This window comes from Anopheles cruzii, chromosome X (genome assembly GCF_943734635.1).
Source record: "Anopheles cruzii chromosome X, idAnoCruzAS_RS32_06, whole genome shotgun sequence".
NCBI classification, from domain to species: Eukaryota; Metazoa; Arthropoda; class Insecta; order Diptera; family Culicidae; genus Anopheles; species Anopheles cruzii.
This window is the reverse complement of record NC_069143.1, coordinates 10,794,290-10,817,736: the sequence shown is the minus strand read 5'-3', so window position 1 is coordinate 10,817,736 and position 23,447 is coordinate 10,794,290. Positions and strand designations below refer to the sequence as shown.

At 54.7% G+C, this 23,447-nt stretch overlaps 6 protein-coding genes across 6 annotated transcripts; 5 read left to right on the top strand and 1 right to left on the bottom strand.

Annotated features, from left to right (window-relative positions):
* Positions 1-4,138: 4,138 nt before the first annotated feature.
* On the top strand, positions 4,139-6,779 carry LOC128267844 (uncharacterized). Its single transcript, XM_053004794.1, has 5 exons — positions 4,139-4,284; positions 5,489-5,729; positions 5,814-6,152; positions 6,239-6,553; positions 6,625-6,779. The coding sequence occupies exons 2-5, from the start codon at positions 5,541-5,543 to the stop codon at positions 6,739-6,741; spliced, it is 960 nt and encodes a 319-aa protein (XP_052860754.1). The 5' UTR covers positions 4,139-4,284; positions 5,489-5,540; the 3' UTR covers positions 6,742-6,779.
* Positions 6,780-8,603: 1,824 nt separating this feature from the next.
* Positions 8,604-10,591, top strand: LOC128269729 (sodium-independent sulfate anion transporter-like). Its single transcript, XM_053007131.1, has 3 exons — positions 8,604-8,922; positions 8,993-9,724; positions 9,795-10,591. Exons 1-3 carry the CDS (start codon positions 8,604-8,606, stop codon positions 10,589-10,591), a joined length of 1,848 nt encoding a protein of 615 aa, XP_052863091.1.
* Positions 10,592-14,598: 4,007 nt separating this feature from the next.
* LOC128269721 (putative fatty acyl-CoA reductase CG5065) lies at positions 14,599-16,555 on the top strand. The gene is made up of 4 exons (XM_053007117.1): positions 14,599-15,174; positions 15,246-15,561; positions 15,635-15,764; positions 15,842-16,555. The coding sequence occupies exons 1-4, from the start codon at positions 14,599-14,601 to the stop codon at positions 16,440-16,442; spliced, it is 1,623 nt and encodes a 540-aa protein (XP_052863077.1). The 3' UTR covers positions 16,443-16,555.
* LOC128274038 (uncharacterized) lies at positions 16,501-20,588 on the bottom strand. Its single transcript, XM_053012126.1, has 4 exons — positions 20,185-20,588; positions 19,868-20,118; positions 17,025-17,213; positions 16,501-16,938 (listed from the first exon to the last, which is right to left on the bottom strand). The coding sequence occupies exons 1-4, from the start codon at positions 20,582-20,584 to the stop codon at positions 16,723-16,725; spliced, it is 1,056 nt and encodes a 351-aa protein (XP_052868086.1). The 5' UTR covers positions 20,585-20,588; the 3' UTR covers positions 16,501-16,722.
* Positions 18,315-19,752, top strand: LOC128274049 (uncharacterized). The gene has a single exon (XM_053012138.1). The coding sequence runs from the start codon at positions 18,921-18,923 to the stop codon at positions 19,740-19,742; it is 822 nt and encodes a 273-aa protein (XP_052868098.1). The 5' UTR covers positions 18,315-18,920; the 3' UTR covers positions 19,743-19,752.
* Positions 20,589-22,297: 1,709 nt separating the features above from the next.
* On the top strand, positions 22,298-23,438 carry LOC128269710 (uncharacterized). The gene is made up of 5 exons (XM_053007105.1): positions 22,298-22,416; positions 22,490-22,756; positions 22,849-22,949; positions 23,268-23,363; positions 23,421-23,438. The coding sequence occupies exons 1-5, from the start codon at positions 22,377-22,379 to the stop codon at positions 23,436-23,438; spliced, it is 522 nt and encodes a 173-aa protein (XP_052863065.1). The 5' UTR covers positions 22,298-22,376.
* Positions 23,439-23,447: the final 9 nt, after the last annotated feature.

Genomic DNA, 23,447 nt, shown 5'->3' with positions numbered 1-23,447 from the left:
GAAGAAGACAAAACCGAAGGTAAAAGTCTAGCTAGGAAAAGAAAACCCGATACAGAACAAATGACGATGACGACCAGGACACCAACAAATTGAATAGATGGAACGAAGATGATAAATAGCCACCGCCCCTCTCACCCAACAATACTACAACTTAGACTCAGTCAACCATATTCGGTCGACAAAGACGAGTTGCGAGTGCTCATCTAACTGTTTGTTTTAAGAGTCAAATCCAAACGTGCAATAGTGACAATTTTCAGACAAATGTTGTTATATATACTTATTTTAATACTAATTATTATATTTTTATAACGATCATTATTAATATTAGTCATTACTATGATTATTAATATTATTATTATTATTATTACAACGATTCCTAATTCGCTTGAATATGACGTTGCTAGCGAGTATGCGGCGTTATCATTGATGTACCGCTTCTAATTCCTTCTCGGCGCCTTTTTGTTGCTTTCGTTGCACATCAATCCCTGCTTTCGTTCGGGTCATCCCTGCAGGAAGCAAACAGTGGTCAGCCACCGCATTAGCTCTCAATTTTATCGCATCGTAAACAAGCGCCGGTTGTATTTGAAAAGTGCCTTTCTCTGTGTTCACTCCCTTTTGATAGAGTGCTCATTTTCGTCACATTTGAATCTTAAATGTAATCTAATCTAATCTGATCATTAAATTTAATCCTAAGCAACGATAAAACAAAAGCTTTGGGTACAAATCAGTTGGGACAAGTCTGTCGCATCAGTGTTTAAAACCGTTAATATCTCATACTATATAAGGACGGGGGAGAAGAAGTTACTAGAACGCTGAGAAGAACGAGGAGTGGCCTCGACCAACCAGCCCTTAGTTAATCTTGTTGGATTTGTTAAAGCTTTGTTAAACAAATTGAAATAGAAAATAAAAAAGCAACAAATGCAAACGCGGAAGGACAGAGAAATCGAAGTGCGAAATATACGAAAGGAAAATGTTTATTGAAGAATAAAGGAGGCCAACCGAAACAGTGCAACGGCGCGGATGCAAGCAAGCGAACTGTAGATAGTTTTGGGTACAATTAAACATAATCAAGAAAACAATAAAAACAATGACTAAAAAGGAAATAAACTCGGAAAACTTATCCGCAAAACTGCGTATGCTCACGTGCAGCAAAATCAGCTATTTTAGCGTTAAGTAGTGGCAGATACAAGGGTTGCTGACAGAGCCGTTGCAACATTGAAATGTGCCTTATGGAAAGGAAAAAGTGGAAGCAAACGAAATGACAGCAAAGGAACGTTAAGAGTAAATTTTAGTTGCGTGAAGACCGGAAAAACGATGGAAAGTTGGTTTGTTCGTTTTTTTCTTCATTACTAGCCGATTCTAGTTTTTGATTATGATTTTACCATATTACTAGCCGCGAGTGTCGGATGAGCGGTGGATAAATGTTAGTTAGGTTTTTTTTTATTTCATGGCCGCTAAGGAAAGAAGCAAGGGAAACAATCCAAAACCTTTGTTGAACTTTCTTTAAACACAAAGAAGTTCCAATAGTTGCGTCTAGGTATGCGAAAACGCAAGTTGTTGAACTATTTTGCGACAAACCACAAACTATAAAACGAATTCATACACATTTTGAATTAAATTCATGCAACGGGACTCTGTTCGTTTTCTTGTCTCTATGTGTGTGTGTTTATATATGTTCATATAAATGCATAAGTGACTCAATGCACACCGAACCGTGCCGTTCTCTTATTGTACAATTCATAATATTCAGTCAGCGTTTTTTGGCATGATAAATAATATATATAAATATATATTCGCATTAAAGTGTCTTCTATCGCTCGCGCTCTCTACCTCAACGGGTTTCCAGGTTATTTATGCGTTTTTGCGACACATCTGCGTTTAGCAGGCATCTGAAAAGCACAACTTATTGGTAATCGGCATTGCAACTATGGCAATTCAGGTTCGTGCGGCTCGTCCGTAGATCATCCGTTTGCGATGTACCGGTTTGTCGGTTTCTAAGCGAGTAACTTGAGCAACTTGAGTGCAAAACTTTAAGTTGGTGCTGAATGCGGCTCTGCCCGTTTTTAGGGTGGCCCATTGAAGGTTCTGTTTTTTCATTTGGTTATAAAATAAAAATGGCTTAATATTTTTCGATGCTTGAATGGTTGAAGGTTGAAGGTTGATTGAAACCAAATGTCGGCTAAGTTTTCATCTTCAATTTTACCAACGAACCAATCAGCCAACATTGCTCGCTAGCGTACACCTTTGACGGTTCCGGCGGCTCGTTCTTCATTCGTTCATACGGCGGCCGATGATGCCGCCAGACCAAAATGTGCACCAAACAGTAACTGGTTTTGGATGCATAGGCTTCTCTTGCACAACGTGTGGGTTTTCCAAACCCCTTAAAAGCGACAATTCTGTTTATTAACAAAGCCACCTAGGTGGAAATGAGGTTTTCAAATATCGTACCGTTTGAGTTGAAGACCTACCACTTTGGAAAAAAGTTTATCATATTTCCGAATTTTCTGCAACCACAATTGTATTTTGGTGAAATAAATTTGGTGAATCAACCTTTCAAATAAAGTGTTCAAGCATCGGAAAGTATTACGCTGTTTTTCCAATAACCAAAAGGAAAAAGAAGCTAATAAATAATAATAATAATATGACAATTTATTGACCGTTGCACACCTGGATCTGGATACGTCTGAAGAGCACGATTGGTACGTTTTTTTCCGTTCCATTGCAGCAGGCACCGGCTGGTTTTTCCGTCCGTCGTCCGTCTTCCTGCCTCGTACACGAAGTGTGATCCTGTGCCCCCGCCGGTGTAGTGTCACTGGCCGTATTTTCGTGGTTTGTGACTATTTTTGGCGCTGCCAAATAAAGCATTTGAACCTTCGGCAGTGCATAGGCGTGTGGGGACACATATTGGACGAAACTGGGCGGCCTTCTTCCAGGTGAAATTAACGAAAACCATTAGCGCACTCAGAAGGGTGAGGGTTCGAACTGCCGTTTTTCGCATAGAAACCCATTAATCGGTGCAGCGCAGACGGATAGTTATCTGATGATATGATAATAGCGTAACATAGTCGCAGCTATAACTATAATTGGTTGCTTTAAGTCTAGAACGGTTTGTTCGTTGACTAGCAGACGTTTTGTGCTGGTTTCGTTATTCCTCTTGAGATAATTAAACAATGGAAAGTCTATGATAAATTTATCGGACATTCCTTTTGACTCACTGGCCTCATCTGCCAGTTACTGATTGCGATTAGTTAGGCAGCAATGCAAGTAACAAATTTTAGGCATCAACTAGAGGAGCAGAAATACAGAGCATCAAAGATTCGATTGCGTTTTGTTTTATCGTGATCGGTGCCCGTAGAATAATCTTTAGTAGTGCGGTGTGGATGTCCATCATCGTTTTTAATAACGGTGACACAGGGAAGTCACAGGGATCACGAAATCAAACGTACATTGTCCATGGATGGGTTCAGCACACGAACTTGCTACGGTGCCAAAAATTGACGATATGCGTGGGGGTTCTCTTTACTTAAATCGTGTCTTCTTCCACAAAAAACTCCAAAAGGGCCCCTTTCGGAGGACTACACTTCTAATGGCTATGGCGTTTCCAGGTGAGCCAGTAAAAGGTCCCATTCAATGACGCCATTTTAAAGTTATTTTGTCAATAAAAACGAAGAAGGAACACGGTGTTCTTACGGTGTTCGTTCGTTCGTGTGGATCGTGTAGGCCAGATCCGCCGTGTGGGTCGGCGGTTGTGGTTGCCGGCTAATGGCAGAGGAGCCAATCGTCGAGATCGTGTGAAGATCGTGTGGATCGTGAAAAAGAAATAATTCGGCCTACAGCTGTAGGGATGATGATGCGATGCGTAGGCACGCGGTGCTGAATGCAATGCAGCCCAACGACACGACTACCCGAGAGTCTGGGGCTTGATCGATCCTGATGCGCCGGCGCGCCGGCGCGCCGCCTACAGCGCGGCCGGCTTATTTTCCCGATTCCGTTGCCAGAGAATCCCTTTCCCGTATGTCTCTGTCTCTCTCTCTCTCTCTCTCTCTGTCTCTCTGTCATTCTCGTGCTCCTGATCCGGTCTGGTCTCGGGCAACCGCGTGTCCAGAGCGCAGTAGTAGTAGCAGCGGATCACCGGCGCTAGTCACAAGGAGTTGCTGTGTCGCTGCTGTGCATAACGCTTCGTTGCCCCAAATTGTCCTCCCCAACAAGCTGCGCCTCGTGGCTGCTAGTGCACAGTGAGTCGGCCGGATAGCGGATAGCTGTACACGGAGAGGAGTGTTGTAGGTTTGTAGCGGTTTTACCGGTTCGCCGTGTGGGTAACCCCGGGTTCCTGCCCATCGCTGGTCGGTCGGTCGGTGTAATGTTGCTGTCGGCCACCCTGCCTCCCCCTATCAATCCGTCCGTGTGCTGTAACTGATCGCTCAGCAACCTCCTGATCTTGACAATCAACCACCGCGCGTAATCAACCGCTGCCGTGCCGTGGAGGTGCGTTCGTGCGTGCGTGCGGTGCTGTGACAATCGGCAAAACACGCGTATAGTGGTGTGCCTGTGTGGTTCAATGTGTCCCCTCACACGTACTGGCCGGAGCGGCTAGGAGCCAACGACCGATCGGCTAGAGGTTCGGGGTTCCCTAAAAATAGGCAGTGTAGTAGTCGAGTCCGGCATCCAGTCCATAGTCGCAGCGAGGGAGGCGGGAAACCCGGACATGGCAGGATGTGGTTTCTTGGGAGGTCCAACTCCAACACTCCAACTGCGGCTAACTGCGGTCGTTGTTTAGACACGGATCCACACGAGCTGCTGATGGACTCCGTAGGCGATGAACTCCGATGCTGGTGATGCCCTTTCGGCGGATTCTTTCTTCTGTGCAGTCGTCACCGGCAGTCGGTGGATCACGCGGTTTAGCGGGGGGCTCGTAGTATGGGCTGGGGGGGTGGGGGCAAAGTAGAGCAAGAATTTTCTGGTCACAAAGCAAGCAGCGAACAGAGCGGACACACATACGTGAGCGCTGCCACACATTGACACACTGACTATTTATAGCACCTGGTTCACCGGAGAGAGTAGCTGCCGCTGGTGTTCTACACAATTCGCTCAGCCGTAAAGGTTAATAAATGGTGCGCGCTACGCGTTCGTCGTCGCAAAGCACACAAAACAGAGAGGGAGCTAAAAGGAGAGAGGGAGAAAGGGAGAGAGAGAGACAGTGAGGAGAAAACCAGGAAGCGAGGCTGGTTAGCTAGGAACGCACACGCCACCAGAAAAACACAACACTCAGGCTGCTGTGCCGGTTGGTTGGTTGGCCTGGTGTGAGATGAATCACTGTCCTTTGGGTCCCACGCACCGGTGCTGATGCGCCTGATTCACCTTCTCACCCCGTGCTGGTGATGGTGGAATTGGACGCTGGTCCCTACCCCGAGCTCCTAACACCCCGAACAGACGACGGAGCGAGAACTCCTGACACGAGGTTCTGCTTGGTTCATTTGCATTTGAGTAGCACGCGAGAAGCGAAGCAACTAGACTAGAGGCGCAGTAGTCCGGACGGGAGCATGTCGGACACGGAGGCGGACGCGAATGGGAGCACCAACGGGGAACCGGCGGGTGGCACGGCGGTTACCAACGGCTCCCAGCCGCTGCTGCCCTCACAGAAGGTTCTCGAGGAAGAGGAAGCGGAGCGGATGGCCGAGGAAGAACGAAAGCGCAACCGTGAGCCGCCCATCATCTTCACCGAGGTCGATGTAAGTCCACCCCGGTTTTTTTCCCGACCGACCCCTCCCTGTATCTCCCGCGTACTCTATATCTCTCTCCCGTGTCTCTCGTAGTCGAAGCTGGAGCTGGAACGGCTGGTGGACTTCGTGGACGGTAAGCTGTCGGAGGAGGAACAGGAAGCGGTCGACCAGCTGCACCAGTACCTGCTGCTGGGCGAGGGCGCCTGGACGTTCGGCGACTGCTTCCTGGTGTTCGTCGGGCGTATCTTCCGCGACCAGCAGTGCTTCTCGACGGACGTACGCGTCCACCTGCTCCGGGCGCTCGCCAATGCCGCCCTCAAGGAGGACATCATACTGCTGCTGCACCAGGACCGCAAGGACCACGTGCTGATGAACTTCGCCCAGGACATCGATCGCCATCCACCGGAGGAGCAGCAGTCGATCGCACTGTTCGTAAGTAGCCTTACTCCAAAAACACCACATCCGTTCCTTGCCACCCCGCCTCTGACTGACAACCGCCCTCGCTCTCGCCTGTGCAGATGTGCAACCTGTTCGAGAACAACAACGCGTCCGAGTGGCTGCTGTACATCTCCGAGTGGAGCTACAACGGCCAGACGACGTCCAACATCCGGGCGACGACGAAGGTGGCCGTCCACTGTCTGCTCGCCACCTGCCCCCGGTTGCAGGACATCGGTACGGCGCTCGTGCACAACGTTGCCTGCAAGGAGGTGAAGACGGTCGTGTTCGACGACGTGGCGGTCGAGATATCGATGGCGCTGCTCCAGTTCTTCAACAACGCACCCAACGAGGAGCACCTCTTCCGCACGATGAAGGCACTGGCCAAGTTCGTTCAGGTACCAGGACCCACCAACAGCAACACCACCACCACCATCTAACTTTTTCCCTTAATTACCCGCACCCTCAGGTCTCACCGGATGTGCCCCAGTTTGTGCAGATGATCGGACCGCACCCGAAGAACTTCAAGGGCAAAAGCGAACGGGTCGACACACTGATCGAGCAGATCAGCAAAAAAGTACGCTAGCCCACTAGTGCGGAGGAGCTGGAGAAGGAGGGGGTCCTGGGGTGGGGTGTTCGGTGGCGGCGGCGGCGGTGGTGTATTCCCGGTCCCGCATCTCTAGAGTCACCGCGCCGGTGAGCGGCGACGGCGAGGTGGTATTAGGGTGTTTTAGGGAGCAGGGACGGTCACGCCATTAGATCAGCCATCAGATACTTTCCCCACCGCAGTCCCCACCACATTAGATCAGGATCACTCGATGTAGTGATGGTGCTCTGATGATAGAGCAAGGAGCATTTGCCTACTACGGAACGGATAGGGATAGAAAAACATACATATCACATGCACTCAAATCCAGACACACACACGTACACACACACACACACAGTTATCAGACATTGTGTGCAATAACACCCGCGGAACACCCCCTTTACTAACTGACGAAACATACAGCCGACAGAGCAACAGTCGAGACAGAGAGAGAGACGCAATAAAATATACGTACAACCCAACGCCCCAAATGGTATCTGACGGTATTCGCGTTTCTGTGGGTGTTTTATTCGGACCGGGTCAAGTCGGTCGGAAGTGTGCTCGGCAACCGATGGCATGTACTAAACACTGTCAAAGCGAGTAAAGCCTGTCCCACTTAGAATCGGGAAAAGATGTGCGTCTTCTAGCAGCGGATTTCAAATGTGTTGACAGCTATGTCTTTAGTAAACATTCGACTTTCAGTGCTACGAAGAGGATCTGTCTACGAAGAGGCTACTGTTCTTTCCTTGCATGTGCAAGCATCCAAACAGGACACTTAAGGACAAAACCTAGTCGCTACAACACGCGCTGAAGTTGCAGAAGACTGGAAAGGTGATGCGGGATGCTGGCAAGAGATGGCGAGAGATTGGAACAAATTGGCCGCTGAGGACCTGACCAGAAGATGGCGCGCATGCCACAGAATGTTCGCGATTTCATCCGACAACCGACAAAATAAAGTTCTGAAATTCTTCTCAAAAAGCACAATAAAATACCTTCATTTTGACACGCTGACATGTTTCCTAAGTCAAACGAACCTCGAGATAGAGCCAATTCAATTGTTCCTGATTCTAAGTGGGGCAGTCTTTCAACAAAACTTGGTGTACTTCGGTGCTACAAAAACCGGCTAACATTCGAGTAACTAGTCCCGGGAACTGCCTGCTGGGAGCGGGAGGAAATGATGCGAAGCGTGTGTATTCCACAGAACACGCTGTTCGCGGTGGGGGGGGGGTTTATACCGAAATCTGGCGAAGTACCGCCAAATGGTGCTGTTGTGACGTCGCACGCCCCCCCTCCCCCGGACGCAAACTCAGTTGGGTAAACGCGATGAAGAGTAGGTGTAGGTGCCGACTCGCGAACACACTCGCGGGTGCAGACAAACATCCATTTAGCCTTATTCTATGCCCCTCATCATCACTATGAGATATGTGGTGGGTGAGATGATTGAACCGTTTCGTATTTCGAGCCAGACGCGACTGCACGACGGACTGCAAACATCCAATCTGGCACAAAGATAACCAAATGAGAATGGCGGCGACCTCATTGATAACACGGCAGATTCCCACAAGATGTTGCCGGATAGCTCTCTCTCTCCCGTGAGAGATGCCATCTCGCTGAACAAACACACGCAGGGCGGTAGCCCGGCACCCCGTCCCCACCCAGGCAAGGGGGGTACCTTCTGGACCACTTGGCTTGGGAACCACTCTGGTGACAATCGCGCAGCCCTTCGCTGCGATATTGAACGTAGTTCAATTCGAGTCGAGAGGAACTGAGCCTGGTCTTGAACTCTGGTTGACTTCCGTCGAATGTGCGTGTGTGTGTGTGTGTGTATGTGTGATTAGAAAGCTCACTATCCTCCGACGATGGCGGAAGAACCGGAAGAACTGCAAACTCTGAAGGGCCGTACCTTCTCCTACGTTGACCGGAAGTCACCGGATGCCACCGGTACTCCTCCCGGGGGGCGCTCCGTTCGGGGCGTGTGGAAAGGGCTTGTGGGGCGTTGTGGCCCAATCCAGCGCCGGCTACCGATACTGGGCTGGATTCGACGGTACGATCGGGCCGACGGTGTGGCCGATCTGATCGCCGGCCTGACGCTCGGTCTGACCATCATCCCGCAGAGCATGGCGTACGCGACCATCGCGGGTCTTCCGTCGCAGTACGGTCTGTACGCGGCTTTCATGGGTAAGTCAGCGACCCGACGACTCAGTCTGTGTGACCGTGACGACTGGTGCACGCTCCCCACGCTCCCCAGGATCGCTGGTGTACGTGTTTCTCGGCACCGTCAAGGAGGTGTCGATCGGACCGACCAGTCTGATGGCGCTGCTCACGTACCAGTACACGGCGGGCCGGCCTGCCGAGTACGTGGTGGTGCTCGCGTTTGCCGCGGGGCTCGTCGAGCTGGCGATGGGGGTCGGGCGGCTCGGGTTCCTCGTCTGCCTAATCTCGGTCCCGGTCACGTCCGCCTTCAGTTCGGCCACCGCGCTCATCATTATCGGGTCGCAGCTGCGCAACTTGCTCGGGTTGTCCCGCGGCACCGGCAGTGGCTTCTTCGGCACGCTGCTGGATGTGACCAGGCAGCTACCGGAAGCGTCCGGTCCCGATACCGCCCTCGGTGCGGTGTGCCTCGTTGCGCTCGTAGCGCTCCAGCAACTGCCCAAGGTACGCGGAACTGCCGACAGATGGCGTCGCACGCTTTGGTACGTATCCCTTGCCCGGAATGCGCTCGTTGTCCTTGCGTGCGCCATCGTCTCCTTCTACTGGACGACGCCAGTGGACAGTGACTCCACGTCCGGGGCCACACCCTGGCGACTCTCGGGGACCGTCGAGCCGGGCATCCCAACGTTCGAGCTACCGACGCACGTCACCAGCAGCGTCGGTAACCGGACCGTGGGCTTCGTCGAGATGGCGGTCGAGCTGGGCGACGGGCTGCTGCTGGTACCGCTCGTCGCCATCTTGGCCAACGTGGCGATTGCCAAAGCGTTCGGTGAGTCCCCGCTACCTTACGCTCACCCGCGCTCCTTTACTACTACTGCCCCCCTCGCCTCCGTATCAAGCCTCCGGCCAAGCGGTGGACGCCACGCAGGAGCTGATCGCACTCGGGCTGTGCAACATCATCGGTTCGTGTTTCCGCGCCATGCCCACCACCGGAGCCTTCACCCGGTCGGCCATCAGCCACGCGAGCGGAGTCCGGACGCCGCTGGCCGGTCTCTACTGTGCCCTGGCCACCCTGCTCGCCCTCGGGGTGCTGACGCCGTACTTCTACTACATTCCGCGCGCCACGCTGGCTGCCGTGCTGATTGCCGCCGTCGCCCCGATGCTTGACCTACCGATCGTGGCCCGCCTGCGGCGCACCGGGTCCCCCACCGACCTGCTCGCGTGGACCGTGTGCTTCGGCGTGTGTCTGCTGGCCAGCGTCGAGGTCGGGCTGCTGTGCGGGATGGCGGTCAGCCTGCTCGAACCACTGCGGGTGTCGATCTGGCCGCGCTGTCACTGCGAAACGGTACACGAGCCCCGCCAGCGGTTCAGCTTCCGGCGGGTTCGCCCCGAGCACGGGTTGCTGTACACGAGCGTCGATCGCCTCCGGACTCTGGTGTTGGCCGAAATGGCAGCGGCTGAGGAGGCGGCAAAGGAAGCGGCGGCCGGCGACGACGAAGACCCGACCGTGGCGATTGTCCTGGACTGTGGGCGGCTGGTGGCGCTGGACTATAGTGCGGCGAAGGCGCTGAAGGACCTGGCCGACGAGGTGACCCGGCTTGGCGCGACGCTGCTGCTCCGCGACGTTCCCGACCGCTGGCGGCATCGGCTCGGGCAGCTCCACGAGACGGAGCACGGTCTGACGTTCAGTCAGTGAAGAGAGAGAGTTTTTTCTCCCTCAACTTTGTCACACCTTTGTCACAGGTTTTGTGCAGAAAAACGAGGCGCTTCCGGATGTGAGAGAGAGGGGCGGCGGATAGTTTTTTTCCAACGGAATCCAACTATCGAAGATCGAAAGAAAGGACGAAAGCCCGCAACCAAGGCAATCGAGTGATCGAACCAAAGTAAACTTTCCCCTTAAATCGTGGATAGTTTTCAGCAAATTGAGCCGAAAGCGCTCAAGAAAAGCAAACTTTATTTCAATAAAGCCAAACTATTAGGTGTAGCAATTAATTCGTGCGATTTTTATTCGGCATTTATGATCTAGCTTCAACCACAAAACGTATGACTACCTGAATGAAAGTATTGTCCGTCGTTAGCTACTACTTTCTGCCATCTTTTAGGTAGTTGCTCCACTCCGTGTCGATAGAATTTCTTATCTTTAGGAGCGATCCAATCAAAGACCTATTCCCGTCCGATATTTTCCCGTCCGATATTTTCGGGATAGGTTTTGACCGGTTTTGCGTCTTATCAGCTCAGCTTATCAGCTTATCATGTCTTTTATCCCATTCTTATGGCCAAAGCTTTGCTTCAAATCATGCATTTATTGTTGTCGATGGGATTGTCCATCGATAATTTCATTAGGTTCCGAAAGCTCGTAGTGCACCACGCCTTTCGTATCCCACCGTATGCACGGTATAACCTTTCCGCAATGAATATTTTGCTTTGGTTGCGATGGACCTGGTTAGCCAGGCTGTATCCAGGGCTTTTTTGGGTTTAGGAACTCCCCTTTTCATCACCAGTAACGATTCGGTACAAGAACCTTGTCCTTCTTTCAATGTCTTGTTTTCCAATTCTCGTGGAACCCGTAAGGCATTTTAATATTTAATTCATTCTAACGGCATTCCCACGGCACTTAGACGATGGGAAACTGGTGTGTGGTCAACTCCTAACCGTTTCTGACGATCTGACATGCATTCTGATCGAGAAATGCTGCCAATTCTTCATCATCATTCTCTACTCTACTCTACTCTCTACAGAAGGGGCAGGGCTCCTTCTGATCTACTTTCAGCTTCTGGAGGCGCTTCTTCGTGTGGATCAACAGAGAGCTGGTTTGTCACCACAACCCAGGCGTAAACGCAGAACTCCCAGGGGCTATTGGCCCAAAGTTGGCCCAAATGTCCTATCGCAGCGCGCGCTGTTTTCACTGACAGGTGGCCACCGACCGCGACCGCCGACCGGTGTCCACTCTTCTGCTTTGGTATCGAACCTTCCGGAATCGGAATCAAGCCAAACCCGCAAGCCAAACCCTCTGTTCGCTAAGACTAGTTTGGTAGCGTCACATACTTCTGCTTACTGGGCTTTGACTTCTGAAGATATTTCGGACCCCTTTTCAAATCAATGCGAAACGTTGGCACACACATTGGCGGCGGCTCTGTGTTGCGATAACCCTTTCGCGGTACACTTAGCACAGCATAAAGAAAAGCCGCCGAACCGCCGAAAGGCGGAGGCGAAGGCGTTCCATGAGCAATTTCTCTTGCGGCGCACGCGCACTCATGCCGCCTGCCACACCAAATGCAATCCCGGGGACACGATTCGCAAATGCATCTAAGCGTGGAAAGCGTGGCAGTTGCAGTTGTTGCATTCCACGAGATTAGTGGGAGGGGGATGGGGGAATGGGGAGAAATGTGGAGGGAACCTGTGGCTCTAACGTCGTGGCTCACGACACGAGTGGGTCTTGTTGTTAGAGGCTCCCTCTCTCTCTCTCTCTCTCTCTCTCTCTCTCGCTCTCACTCTCGCTGGGCGCATGCGCATGTTGATGGTCGATCGATCGTCCGCGCAGAGTGGCTGGTTGGCTGGCTGTGGTCGGATTGGGTGGCCAATGGATCGCTTGCATTATGCATTATATGCGCTGGTGATGCAGCGCAAAGCCGTCATGCCACGAAACCCTTTTTTGCGAATCTGTGACCCCCGCACGCACGCACGATGTGTGTGTGCGAGTGTGTGTGTGTGTCGGTGTGGCTATCCTTCTTCTTCGGCGCCGCCGCCGTCGCCGTCGAAGGACCGGCGGGGATACCGGCGTACCGCACCAAAGACTGTGACGCAATCCCTCCGCAATCGCGTAAGCGCCAGCCGCACTTTTCCTTTCGTCGGTGGTGCCGTCGAACGCAGCACTTCTTCCCGTCCCGGTGGCTGAGGGGGCGGGGGCGGGACGGGACGGGGAGGTGGGGTTGCCTGTGGCCCCGGTGGACAGGCTCTACTCGGACCGCGGGCACGGAGCCCTGGCACGCTATAGCCCGCGCATCTATTGCGCATATGCGGGGTCCGCAATGGGCTAGGCGAGCACCACCCGGGGGCGGTGGCAACGGCGGTGGCGGCGGTGGAAAAACTGGTCTACGGAAAAGGCTTTCGGTTTCGCGCCCGCGCGCCCGCGCGCCCGCTGCGCCAGCACCGTGTGTGTCCTCCGAAGTGCTTGCACCTCAGGCAGCCTCTAGGTGAAGAACGCATCGTGTGTCGGAGTCGCCGACTCGGTCTGGGCCACCGTCCGGCCACCGTCAGTTGTCTTTCGGCACGCGCCGTAAACGGATCAAACGGAGCCAACGAGCAACAACCGAGGTTTCCAGCGGCACGACAGAAGGCGCCCCTACGCTACGCTGTGCGCAATCAACCTCTGCAACCTCTCCGAATCCCCGGAACTCCTCCGGATCGCTGGAGTTGGACGCTTGGGGACGCAACACCAGCTGGCCGGCGGGGAGGGTGGCGGGGGGAGGGGGTCTAAAACGGTAGCCGGGGCCTCCGCTCCACACTCCACACACACAGGACACGACCGATACCAGCTATCAACCGACCGACCGACCGACCCAACCCAGCTATCCCAGGCGAATCCCACCAGCAGAGGCCACTCACGTAAGTTACCTAGCGTCTACAGGAAGTGTCCCTCAGGAACACCTTTCCGCCTTTGGTCCCGTGTGTGGTCCGGAGATCATATCCCGGGGGGTCCGGAGTTTCGGAAGCAAGGTTCTCCAGAAAGTTCCAAGAACAAGAAGACGGGTTCTGTTTCGCCAGAGCCTGTGAAGGGAACTCAGCGGGGCCTGAAAACTCCGCGAACGAAACTCCCCACCCCCGGGAGACCCTCCAAGTTCACCCAGTGTCCAAGAAGTCCAAGATACCGCCGCCCCAAGTCCGCTCCCATTGTGTTCTGTGTGGCAGCGCGCTACCAACCGTGTGTTACGCAACATTGGCGAACGAACATGGATCATCTTTCATCAGATGTACGTGCGTGTGTGTGTGTGTGCGATTGTGCAGATTTTACGATACTACGGTGGCGGTGACATGACCACATCTCCGAGGGCCTCCAGAGTCCCCATCATTACGCAGCCTCCAACGCCCGGGAATGTGCCCGACTCATGGCGACCTCCTCAACTGCCTTACGTAACGTTGTGTTTGTGTGTGTGTGTGTGTGCAATTGCATCGTAACCAGGGTAGGATCTCGTTGCATCTGGCTGGCTGGCTGGCTGGCTGGCTGGCCAGGAAAGCACTTCTAATGCAGCCGCGCTTTGGCTACACCTACAAACACACACGCACAGACACGAGACACCACGGCACAAAAAACCTGCTCCCAGCTGGGTTGGGATGGGACAGGACTGGACTCCGGGATGGGACTGGGCCCGGGGACGAAGACTGGACCGGACGAACAAGATCGTAGATATATGGTGCCATTGGGTGGGGTGAGCTTGGCGAGATGACGGAGCCCCTCAAAGCCTTCATTAACTGCGCGCTATTGCCTGACCCCTCTCTATTCCTGATGCTCTTCCCACCCACTCTCACGCTCGCAGGTCCCAGGTCATTAGCGTGTCAACCGAGCGTAGCCAGATCCGATAGTAGGGCGATTGGCCATCAACCAGTGCGGAAATCATCATCGTCGGCAGGTCAGTCGGTGTTGGAAGCCTGGAGACACTACCTTCAGAACCCAGTTGGAACTGGACTGGCAAAGGCGCGCGCGCGATGATCTGTGCAACCCAACCATCTGGGGCGACCGAGGATGGTGTGGATAAACCCTGGCACAAGGCGGCACCGGTCGTGACCGATCTGAACAACAACGAAGTGCCGGAAGCTGGGCCAACCGATGCCAGCGGACCGACGGCAGGCTCGCTCCGGTCGTTCTACGACGGCCGCTGTGTGTTCGTGACGGGCGGCACTGGCTTCCTGGGCAAGGTGCTGATCGAGAAGCTGTTGCGAGCGTGCGGTGGACTGCGCACCATCTACATCCTGTTGCGCCCGAAGCGCGGGCTGTCAAGCGAGCAGCGGTACCGGGAGTTCGTGCGGCATCCGGTCTTCGATCGGCTGCGGGCCAAGACGCCCCAGCTGCTCGAGAAGGTGGTGTGCGTCGGCGGTGACATCTCGTTGCCGCAGCTCGGGCTGTCCGAGCGCGACCACCAGGCACTGCTGGAGCAGGTGAGCGTCGTGTTCCACGTGGCCGCCACCGTCCGCTTCAACGAGGCCCTGGCTGAGGCGGCCACCCTCAACACCGTCGGCACCAAGCGGGTGCTGGAGCTGTGCGCGGAGATGCTCCAACTACAGGTACAAACAAACCTCCTACTCCAGCCTGCAGGCTCCATCGAGTTACATCTTAACATCCATCCATCCATCAGAGTGTAGTCCACGTCTCGACCGCCTACAGTAACCCGTGCAGGAGCGAGGTCGACGAGGTGGTCTACCCGGCACCGATGGACCCGGACCAGTTCGTCCAGTGCGTCCAGATGCTGCCGGGCGAAGTGTTGAACGCGATCGCCAGCAAGCTCCAGGGTACGCACCCGAACACGTACACACTGACCAAGTCGATCACGGAGCAACTGGTGGCGGGCTACGCCGGCCGCTTGCCCGTCTGCATCGTGCGGCCCTCGATCGTAACCGGAGCCGTCGCGGAACCGTACCCCGGTTGGATCGACAACGTGTACGGCATTACCGGTAAGCCACTGGTGGGGTTTTGGTACTGACTCACTGACATTCAGACGCGATCTCTACACAATTCGCCCGACAGGCATCATGATGGAGATCGGACGGGGCACGATCAGCAGCATCATGTGCGACGAGCGCTGCACCATGGACGTCATCCCGGTCGACATCGTCTGCAACACGCTGATCGCGGCGGCCTGGGAGACCCAGCTGAGGTAAGCGACGCGCCCGGAGTCGCCTCTGACCCGACTCTGACCTGACCGTTCCGTTCCGTTTCCTATCCGCCTCGCAGTTGCCCGTCGGCACCGCTGCGCGTGTACAACTGTACGTCCGGCCAGATCAACGGCATCAAGTGGCACGAGTACGGCCGCCTCACGCAGCAGTCCGCCGTCCGCAACCCGACCAAGTACGTGATGCTGTACCCGGGCTTCCGCTTCCGGACCAACCGGGCCGTGCACAAGCTGGTCGAGCTGCTGCTGCACTTCCTACCGGCCTACCTGTTCGACGTGGTGATGCGGGCGCAGGGCACCCGGCCGATCATGGCCAAGATTGCGCGCCGGTTCCAGCGGGCCGCCGACACCGGCGAGTACTTTGCGATGCACGAGTGGACCTTCCGCAACGACAACCTGCGCCGGCTCGGTGCCCGGGTCGGGCAGGACGCGGACGGGGCCGAGTTCCGGACCGACGTCAGCGGGCTCGATTGGCCGGCGTACATCGAGGCGTACATGCTCGGCATCCGCCGGTACGTGCTGAAGGACGAGCTCGACAGCCTGGGGCAGGCCCGTGCCAAGCTGCACCGGTTGCTGTGGGTTAAGCGCATCCTGCAGCTCGCGACCCTGCTGCTGGCGTACTACCTGCTCAGCTGGGTTCTCTTTCGATGGCAGCGCGTCTAGAGCGCTGCGGCTGCTAGACGCGTCGGGTGTAGGGTATACAGTAGCGTACGCGAAGAAGCGGGGGGCGCGTGTCTTTATTATCACCGTGTTAGGGTTCGCTAGAGTAAAACGATACGCAGCGCGAGGCGATACGCACTGTAATTGCGCGCTGGCGAGAGCATCGTGCCACGAGCATTAAAGAACGAACCCTACCCGAAAGGCTGGCCAGGACTTCGGAGAGGCGCGTGTTACTGTCCGATGGGGCGAAAGCCACTCTCAAGGGGCGGTATCGCCGCTCGTCTCACTCAGTCTTCCACATGAACGGCTCCAGGCGGTCGTCGACGGCGAGCAGATTGTTCAGATACTCCATGTTCTCGATGTTCTGGTTCAGGATGTCGTTGCACCGGGTCAGCTGCTGCGACACCTGGCGCACCTTCGAAAACGTTTCCGCGTACGACGTGTACAGCTTCTGCTTTTGTACTAGCTGCGCCAGCGCGCTCGAGACCTCCTGGTCAACCTGCGCGCGTGGAGAAGGAGAAGAAAAAACGGAAAAACCAGTAAGGTCAGACACAACATTCGACGGCCGTGGTGGTGGTGGTGTACCTCCTTGATCTTGTTGGTGATCTGCTGCTGCCTGGACGACACCTGCAGGGCACAGGTGTTGAAGTGCGACTGCAGCCGGCTGCACATGTTGATGAGATGGGCCGGCTGGAGGCGCTCCAGCACCTCCGGATCCCGGTTGGCCGGTAGCGTCAGGGTGCCGCGCATGACCGGCAGAAACATCGGCACACTCTGCGGAGCGGAAGTGGGGTTTGATAATTAGACACCGTCACGGTTCCCTAGCTCCCTTCCCAATTTCCAAATTTCAACCAAACTTCGACACGCCATCAACAGCACCAGTGTCCCCCACCCCCCAGTGTGGCTCGTCCGTAGTCAACGTCCGTCGGTTCTAATAATAACCCCGGATGCCTCGGATGACGTAATGTGCAGGATCGGAGTCGGAGGGTTTGCTCACGGCCGTGGCGCCCAAATCTAGCCGCGGTGCCGGAGTGCAGCACCAACACCAGCTCGACCTCGGCGGGCGATGTTTGTTTTCCGCGGCCAAACCACACTCCACTTTTCGGGTTCGGTTCGGGGTTGCAACGGTCCCTCGCATTATTATGCAACGCACGCGAGCGACAGGAGGAAGCGAAATGGCTCGCCTCGCGAGACGAGTGGGATTCGTGTTTGGTACCGCGATCATCCACTCTGCCACATTTGTTCCGGGAAGGGGGCGGCGCGTGGGCGTGTAGCTTGCGTTACCTGTGGGTGTTCGCGTGCGCGTGTGTGTGCGTATTTACACCATAAACACTAGTTGGCCTTGAAGTCTGGTCGCCCAGTGACGCCGCCGCCGCGACAGCCAAACAAGGTCGCGAAGTCGCGCCGAAGTACGCGAACCATCCGCGCGCGCGAGTTCCGCGCGGATCCACGGACGAGAGCGCCGGTAAAGCGCCGCCGCCATCGATGGCCCGTTTTGGTGCCGGATCGGTAAGACTCACGATCCCACGGAGTGCGGAGTGCCACCAAATTGGGGTCTCTCGGCAGGGATTGCTCAACCGTTCTGCAAGAATGTGTTACCGGAACGAAAGCACCACGCACGCATGCGGCCAATGTAATAAACCCGTCACCACCCGCGCGCGCGCGTGTGTGGGAGGTTTGATGGGGGCCGTGGGCCTCCACCAATACCAAAACATGGGCGGTGTGGTGCGCTGCACATCGGAATACCCTGCAAGAGGCAGAAAATGTTAAAGCCGACATCGACAGGACAACAGTGACAAACTAACACCTGCGTTGTCCGCGGGTACTTTCCGGACGTTTTCGCCGGAACCTGTGCAGTGGAGTCACCGGGGTCGGATGCAGGGTGGAAAGAATGAGGCTTCCGAGTTCTTCGAGGTACCGCCGTGAGTAGGAGTAGTATAGGCGGCAGCCATCCGAAACCGCGACGGGTCTAAGCTTCAGCAGCAACAAATCAGTGCTGCGCCCCCTCCATACCGGTTTCGTCCTCGGCTCGGGAGAGGCCCGAAGTTGGCACCGGGCAGCCGAGCAACGTGCGCTGCGCCAGCTGGTCACTCAGGTGCGCATAGTCGAATGGTACGGATCGGTCCGGTGTCCAAGAGTCAGTGCTTCCAACCGTGGGCAGTCTTCGGAGATGTCTTACGAGTGATTCTGTCTGTCTGTAACGGGCGCGGGTGCGCGCACCATACCGTATCGCCGCTGTGTGTAGGTGTAGAGTACGGCAGAAAAAGCAGACCACTCGCGCTGCTGCATCGGTGCATATCGAAGCAAGTGCAAGTGTGCTCCACGAATTGGAGCGCGGAGTGAGCCGAATCGAACGCGTGCAAAACAATGAACCCTTCGTAGTGCGCGTCGTGTCGGTGAAAGCGATCTCTACGTGCCGCTGCTGCTGCTGCTGGAGGAGTTGAGCAGCGACCATTTTTATCCACCCAATCAACACCCAAGATGGCGCAGCAGAAATTTTTCAGCGGCCTAACGGAGGGTATGATCAACAAGGCGTCGTCGGAGCGGCCCGACCGGCAAAAGACCCACTTCTTCTGGCCCGATGAGTACGCACCGGACGATGCGCCCACCGTCAGTCAGCTGCAGCAGTCACCTGCGATCAACCGTGTGCGCCACCACCAACCGGGCCAAACGTCTCAGCCAAACGGCCAACCGGCGTACCGGGCCGGGCCGCCACCACTAACCGCCACCAGTGACCGGGTGCCGAATGCGGTGCGCCGTTCCAACATTCAGTTCTACGACGGGGTCGATTCGACGTTCGGCGAGCTGGAGCGGGTGCGGGCGAACGAAAAGCGGCGCATCGAACAGTTCCTGCGCCAACAGTCGGAGGAGGACACGGGCGAGGGGGCGCGGGCGAAGCGGCTCAGCACGATGCAGTCGGCGATCGAGTTCTACGACTACGTCGACACCGGCGGCGGCGCCGTCGCCGCCCGCCAACAGCCCGACCTTCACGGGGCCGTCAACGGGTGGCTGGCAACGGCCAGCGTGGGCGACGACACCGAGGAGCGAGACGGAGCGAGCTGCCGCTCGAGCGAACGGAGCTCAACCACCTACAGCGGCCGATCGTCCCCGAGCGGTTCGGGGCGGGCCGGCGGGGGGCTACCCGAACACAAGCGCCACTCGCAGCGACACTTGCGCTCCAGCATCAACTTCCATGGCGGGGATAGGGCCGGCGGCGCCGAAGATGGCGGTGCCACCCGAAAGCCGCTCACCGTCCGCGAGTCGGCAACGTCCCGCGTGGGCGTCGGTTTGCCTGATCTGTAGCAAGGCTAACAGGCAGCACACACCGCACACACACGCACCCATTCGTAGTTCCCTCGGCCTCCCTAATTAGCTCCCCCCCCCGCTCCTGTTCCACAATATAAACTAAGATAATGACCGCACCGCACCTGTAGCCGCACGATATCGTCGTCCTTTTCGATGCTGACATCGCGCACGGTGGCCGACTTTACGACGACGATGCTGTGGGTCCCGGCCCTGCCACTGCTGGCAAGCCGGACCCTACCGCGCTCCGCTCCGTCGGCGTGCTCCGGCGCGGACGACTGGGACACGGCGCCGGACCGGTTCATCACGATGGCACTGTTCGGTCGCGGTGTCTTTACCTGTTTCCCCTGCTGCTTGTTGCGTAGCTTGGGGGAATCTGAAAGAGAAGCGGTGTCGTGTCAGACTACTCACTACGCCCACCCCCACTACGCCCACTACGTACCGCCGATCGGTTTGTCCGTGTACGATATGTATGGCAGATCCGAGTCGGAACAGACGCTCATCGGCGGTGAAACGGGGCGCGAATCGCAGATGTAGGCGGAAGAGGGCACCGCGGACGGTAGGCCGTAGCTGCAGTCGGTTTCGTGCGGCACTCCGAAGCCGACCCCGCTCTCGGCAATCGTGTTGCCGCGCTGCAGCTTCCCCGCGGCCGTGCCGGCCATCGGCCCCGACCGGCAGCTTGTCGTACCGGCTGGGTACTGTCCCGGGTTCGGTGGGTGCCGGTGGAGACTTCCGGTGCGCAGTGCACCACCATCCAGTGTACCGGCGCCTTGCGACGCTGCCGCCTGTTGCTGCTGCTGCTGCTGTTGATGTTGCCGTAATGCCGAATGTTCAGACCCCATTACAAACCGCTTGCTCGGACAGATATCCCGCTGCCGGATTCGAGGTTCACTGGTTTTTTAGCTAGCACTGAACCACTGAAATGAGCGGATAAGGTTAAGGATCGGTTTAAAAGGTGGAATCCGGGCGTAGTGTTTGGTTTACAACCGCTCTAACCGCGTCGAGGACAACATGCAGAATAGTTTTCGTAGCTTTTCTTCACACTCTAGTGTCAGACAGTTGTCACAAAACATTCATCAAAATAAAAACAGCCCACAGTGTCTAAAACCCGAATGGGAATTGGTCTATGAAAACTGTGAAGGGCCAACACTAAAGCTAAGCGGGCCAAAGGACCCCATGAGAGGGCAAGAAATAGGTGGTGAGCACTAGATTGGAAAAAGTTATGGCTTCCAATGTCGCCTTCAAACACTGATCGTATTATCGTATTGATAATGTTTCCACTATTTTAATAATTGCACGCGATCATCGTCATCATTAGTGCGTTCAGGCCCAGTGTAGCTTCTGTCACACTCTATTGAGTAAAGGTCTAACCCCATCATTATTAACACTAGGACTAGACTTAAAACCTTTTTATACGTTTGGAGCTCAGCTACTGTCTAATACCTTAATAATGTTTTACATTGTGTTATAGTTTGTTAACCAATAAGCGAACCGAGGTGTGTGAAATGAAGCGCCGCATTAGGGGCAAAAGGTTTGTCATCAATAAATCAAGTTCAATGTTCATACTTTTCAACCATGACAGTAGACCAACTAACAACACCAGTCTGATCTTCGAAAGCCCAACACATGGTCTGCAGAAGACCGTAGCATATATTGCCGATTCTAGTGGCAACTCTTTGTGCTTCTTGTTTCAATGCAATGGAAGCCGGTTAAACTAGACTCGTCGTGTACTTTCATATGTTTGCTTTACAGCGAGAAAAGGTGACTAGCTATCGGTTTTTGGATAATTATCTTTAATCGTCATTCCTCACGCACTGTCGATCACCCTCCGCGGAATACCGCGGTGTTCGTTACGATCTGTTTCTTAGCTTAATGCTGGGGCGATGCGGAGAAAACATCCATCTCAACACAATACATTTGCGAAAGGCTACGGCATCGCTCTGCAGGTGTTGATAGGCCACTGGATCAACTCGGAACGCGGATTCGTCAGTGTTGGAAGCGCCGTGTGTCGGTGTGGAGTGAGCAGGGAAAAGCGAACGGCAGGGAAAAAATCAATACACGTGGCTTCTCTCTGGCAATAAAACACGAAACATTAGTCCGAAAATGATGTCGATCGTGTGGATTGTTTGGAGTGTGTTCCACGAGTACGGGTGCTTGTGCCGTTTGCACGGTGATGGTACCGGAAACGGAACCATGCCGCGGATCACCCAACGATGGGTGCTAAAGACGGCAACTAGTGACGGCCCTTACCAGCGCACCATCCATACCGAGGAAGCTCTTTTATCAAACAGCATACGGCATCGCTCTTACATCAACTATAAGCTAAACTATGGGCTAAGGTACAGTCCGCCAAGAGAAACAAACCGAGTCACGGTGCCGAGACAGCCTGCAACGGACTACACCGCCGACAATCACACCGATACAGCGAATCTGAAACCACTGAAACCGAAGCCATTCGCCGGGGCCGGTGCCAACACACTAGCGTATTACGATCATACCGAACCCCCGCTGCTCAGCCTGTTCAACATAATTTCCTTCGCCAATACACCCTGCACACCGCGCAGGGTGCCAGTCACCGGCCTGACTGGGATCTGCTACCGAGAGCAGGAGTGCCGCCAACGGAACGGCCTCACGATGGATGTATGTGCCGGAGGGTTCGGAGTGTGTTGCGTTTGTAGGGATGCTATTGCTACTTTGCTCCACATCGTATCGTAACAGACCGCGTTTCCGTGTGTTGCTTCTTTTAGTTCAATTTGGATGCGATGGCCGAACGGAACAAAATATAAGCTACTTCTACGCTTCCCTCACGTCGCTGGCTAACCTCAACACGGTGGCGCGTTGCAGCGGTACGGTTAAGCTACATCGCCACGTCCGGCAAGTGCTGTTGGAATTTGTCCTGTTCGAACTGCTGCCCCCCCAGCAGGGTAACTGCCGTGAGGACCGGTTCTTTATTTCCGTGCAAAACAGTAACCGGGTGTATCCCGTGCTGTGCGGCATCAACACCGGTCAACACAGTACGTTTCCTTTTCTTAGTATCAAGGGTGAGCACTGGAACAAGCAAAAAGGACCAACCATTGCCTAAACGTGTTTTCCTGGGTTTTTTCAGTGTACCTCGATATAGATGCCGCCTATTCGCAGCAACTGTCTCTAATGGCAATTTCTAATACCAAACAGGCCTCCGGCACTCTATTAGTAAAGATCACGCAGGTAGGTTTCAAACAGCCGTTCAACATCTCTCTTGATCATCGATGTGTCTCTCTATTCAAGACAGTGTAAGGAAGACGAATGCATAGGACGCGGGGGCCAAAGCCTCTGGGCGTCTGTTAAAAAACCCATTAAGATCTAGTCCCGCCGACTCATTTTTGGCATGCGCCAGCTTCGTTACAATGCTAACAATGAATTCCAAAACTCGCGGTATAAAGCAATCTCTTCAATCATCAACTACATTTTTGCAACTCTGGCAACTCTTATCCCACACTATCCATTCGTCTTTTTCACACTGTCTCTGCTCGGTATGTTTTGCAGTTTGCTCATCCGAAGTCTCCCGCAGACTGCCTGCAATTCCACGATGGTCTACAAGGGGTTGTAAAATCGTTCAACTACGACGATTACTCTACAATTGTAAAAAACGTAAAACCTAGTTATTTGGTAAGTATGAAACGTTGTGCGTCTGGTCAGGAATCACACACGGCGTAATGTAAATTG

Coding starts and splice junctions, on each gene's coding strand:
- LOC128267844 (XM_053004794.1), top strand. CDS start 5,541: ATGTCGGACACGGAGGCGGACGCGAATGGGAGCACCAACGGGGAACCG. Junction 6,153..6,238: donor AGCAGTCGATCGCACTGTTC/GTAAGTAGCCTT, acceptor TCGCCTGTGCAG/ATGTGCAACCTGTTCGAGAA. Junction 6,554..6,624: donor CACTGGCCAAGTTCGTTCAG/GTACCAGGACCC, acceptor CCGCACCCTCAG/GTCTCACCGGATGTGCCCCA.
- LOC128269729 (XM_053007131.1), top strand. CDS start 8,604: ATGGCGGAAGAACCGGAAGAACTGCAAACTCTGAAGGGCCGTACCTTC. Junction 8,923..8,992: donor TCTGTACGCGGCTTTCATGG/GTAAGTCAGCGA, acceptor CACGCTCCCCAG/GATCGCTGGTGTACGTGTTT. Junction 9,725..9,794: donor GGCGATTGCCAAAGCGTTCG/GTGAGTCCCCGC, acceptor CTCCGTATCAAG/CCTCCGGCCAAGCGGTGGAC.
- LOC128269721 (XM_053007117.1), top strand. CDS start 14,599: ATGATCTGTGCAACCCAACCATCTGGGGCGACCGAGGATGGTGTGGAT. Junction 15,175..15,245: donor CGGAGATGCTCCAACTACAG/GTACAAACAAAC, acceptor TCCATCCATCAG/AGTGTAGTCCACGTCTCGAC. Junction 15,562..15,634: donor CAACGTGTACGGCATTACCG/GTAAGCCACTGG, acceptor TTCGCCCGACAG/GCATCATGATGGAGATCGGA.
- LOC128274049 (XM_053012138.1), top strand. CDS start 18,921: ATGGCGCAGCAGAAATTTTTCAGCGGCCTAACGGAGGGTATGATCAAC.
- LOC128274038 (XM_053012126.1), bottom strand. CDS start 20,584: ATGGGGTCTGAACATTCGGCATTACGGCAACATCAACAGCAGCAGCAG. Junction 20,119..20,184: donor CACGGACAAACCGATCGGCG/GTACGTAGTGGG, acceptor CTTCTCTTTCAG/ATTCCCCCAAGCTACGCAAC. Junction 16,939..17,024: donor TCACCAACAAGATCAAGGAG/GTACACCACCAC, acceptor CCACGCGCGCAG/GTTGACCAGGAGGTCTCGAG.
- LOC128269710 (XM_053007105.1), top strand. CDS start 22,377: ATGGATGTATGTGCCGGAGGGTTCGGAGTGTGTTGCGTTT. Junction 22,757..22,848: donor CATCAACACCGGTCAACACA/GTACGTTTCCTT, acceptor GGGTTTTTTCAG/TGTACCTCGATATAGATGCC. Junction 22,950..23,267: donor TATTAGTAAAGATCACGCAG/GTAGGTTTCAAA, acceptor TATGTTTTGCAG/TTTGCTCATCCGAAGTCTCC.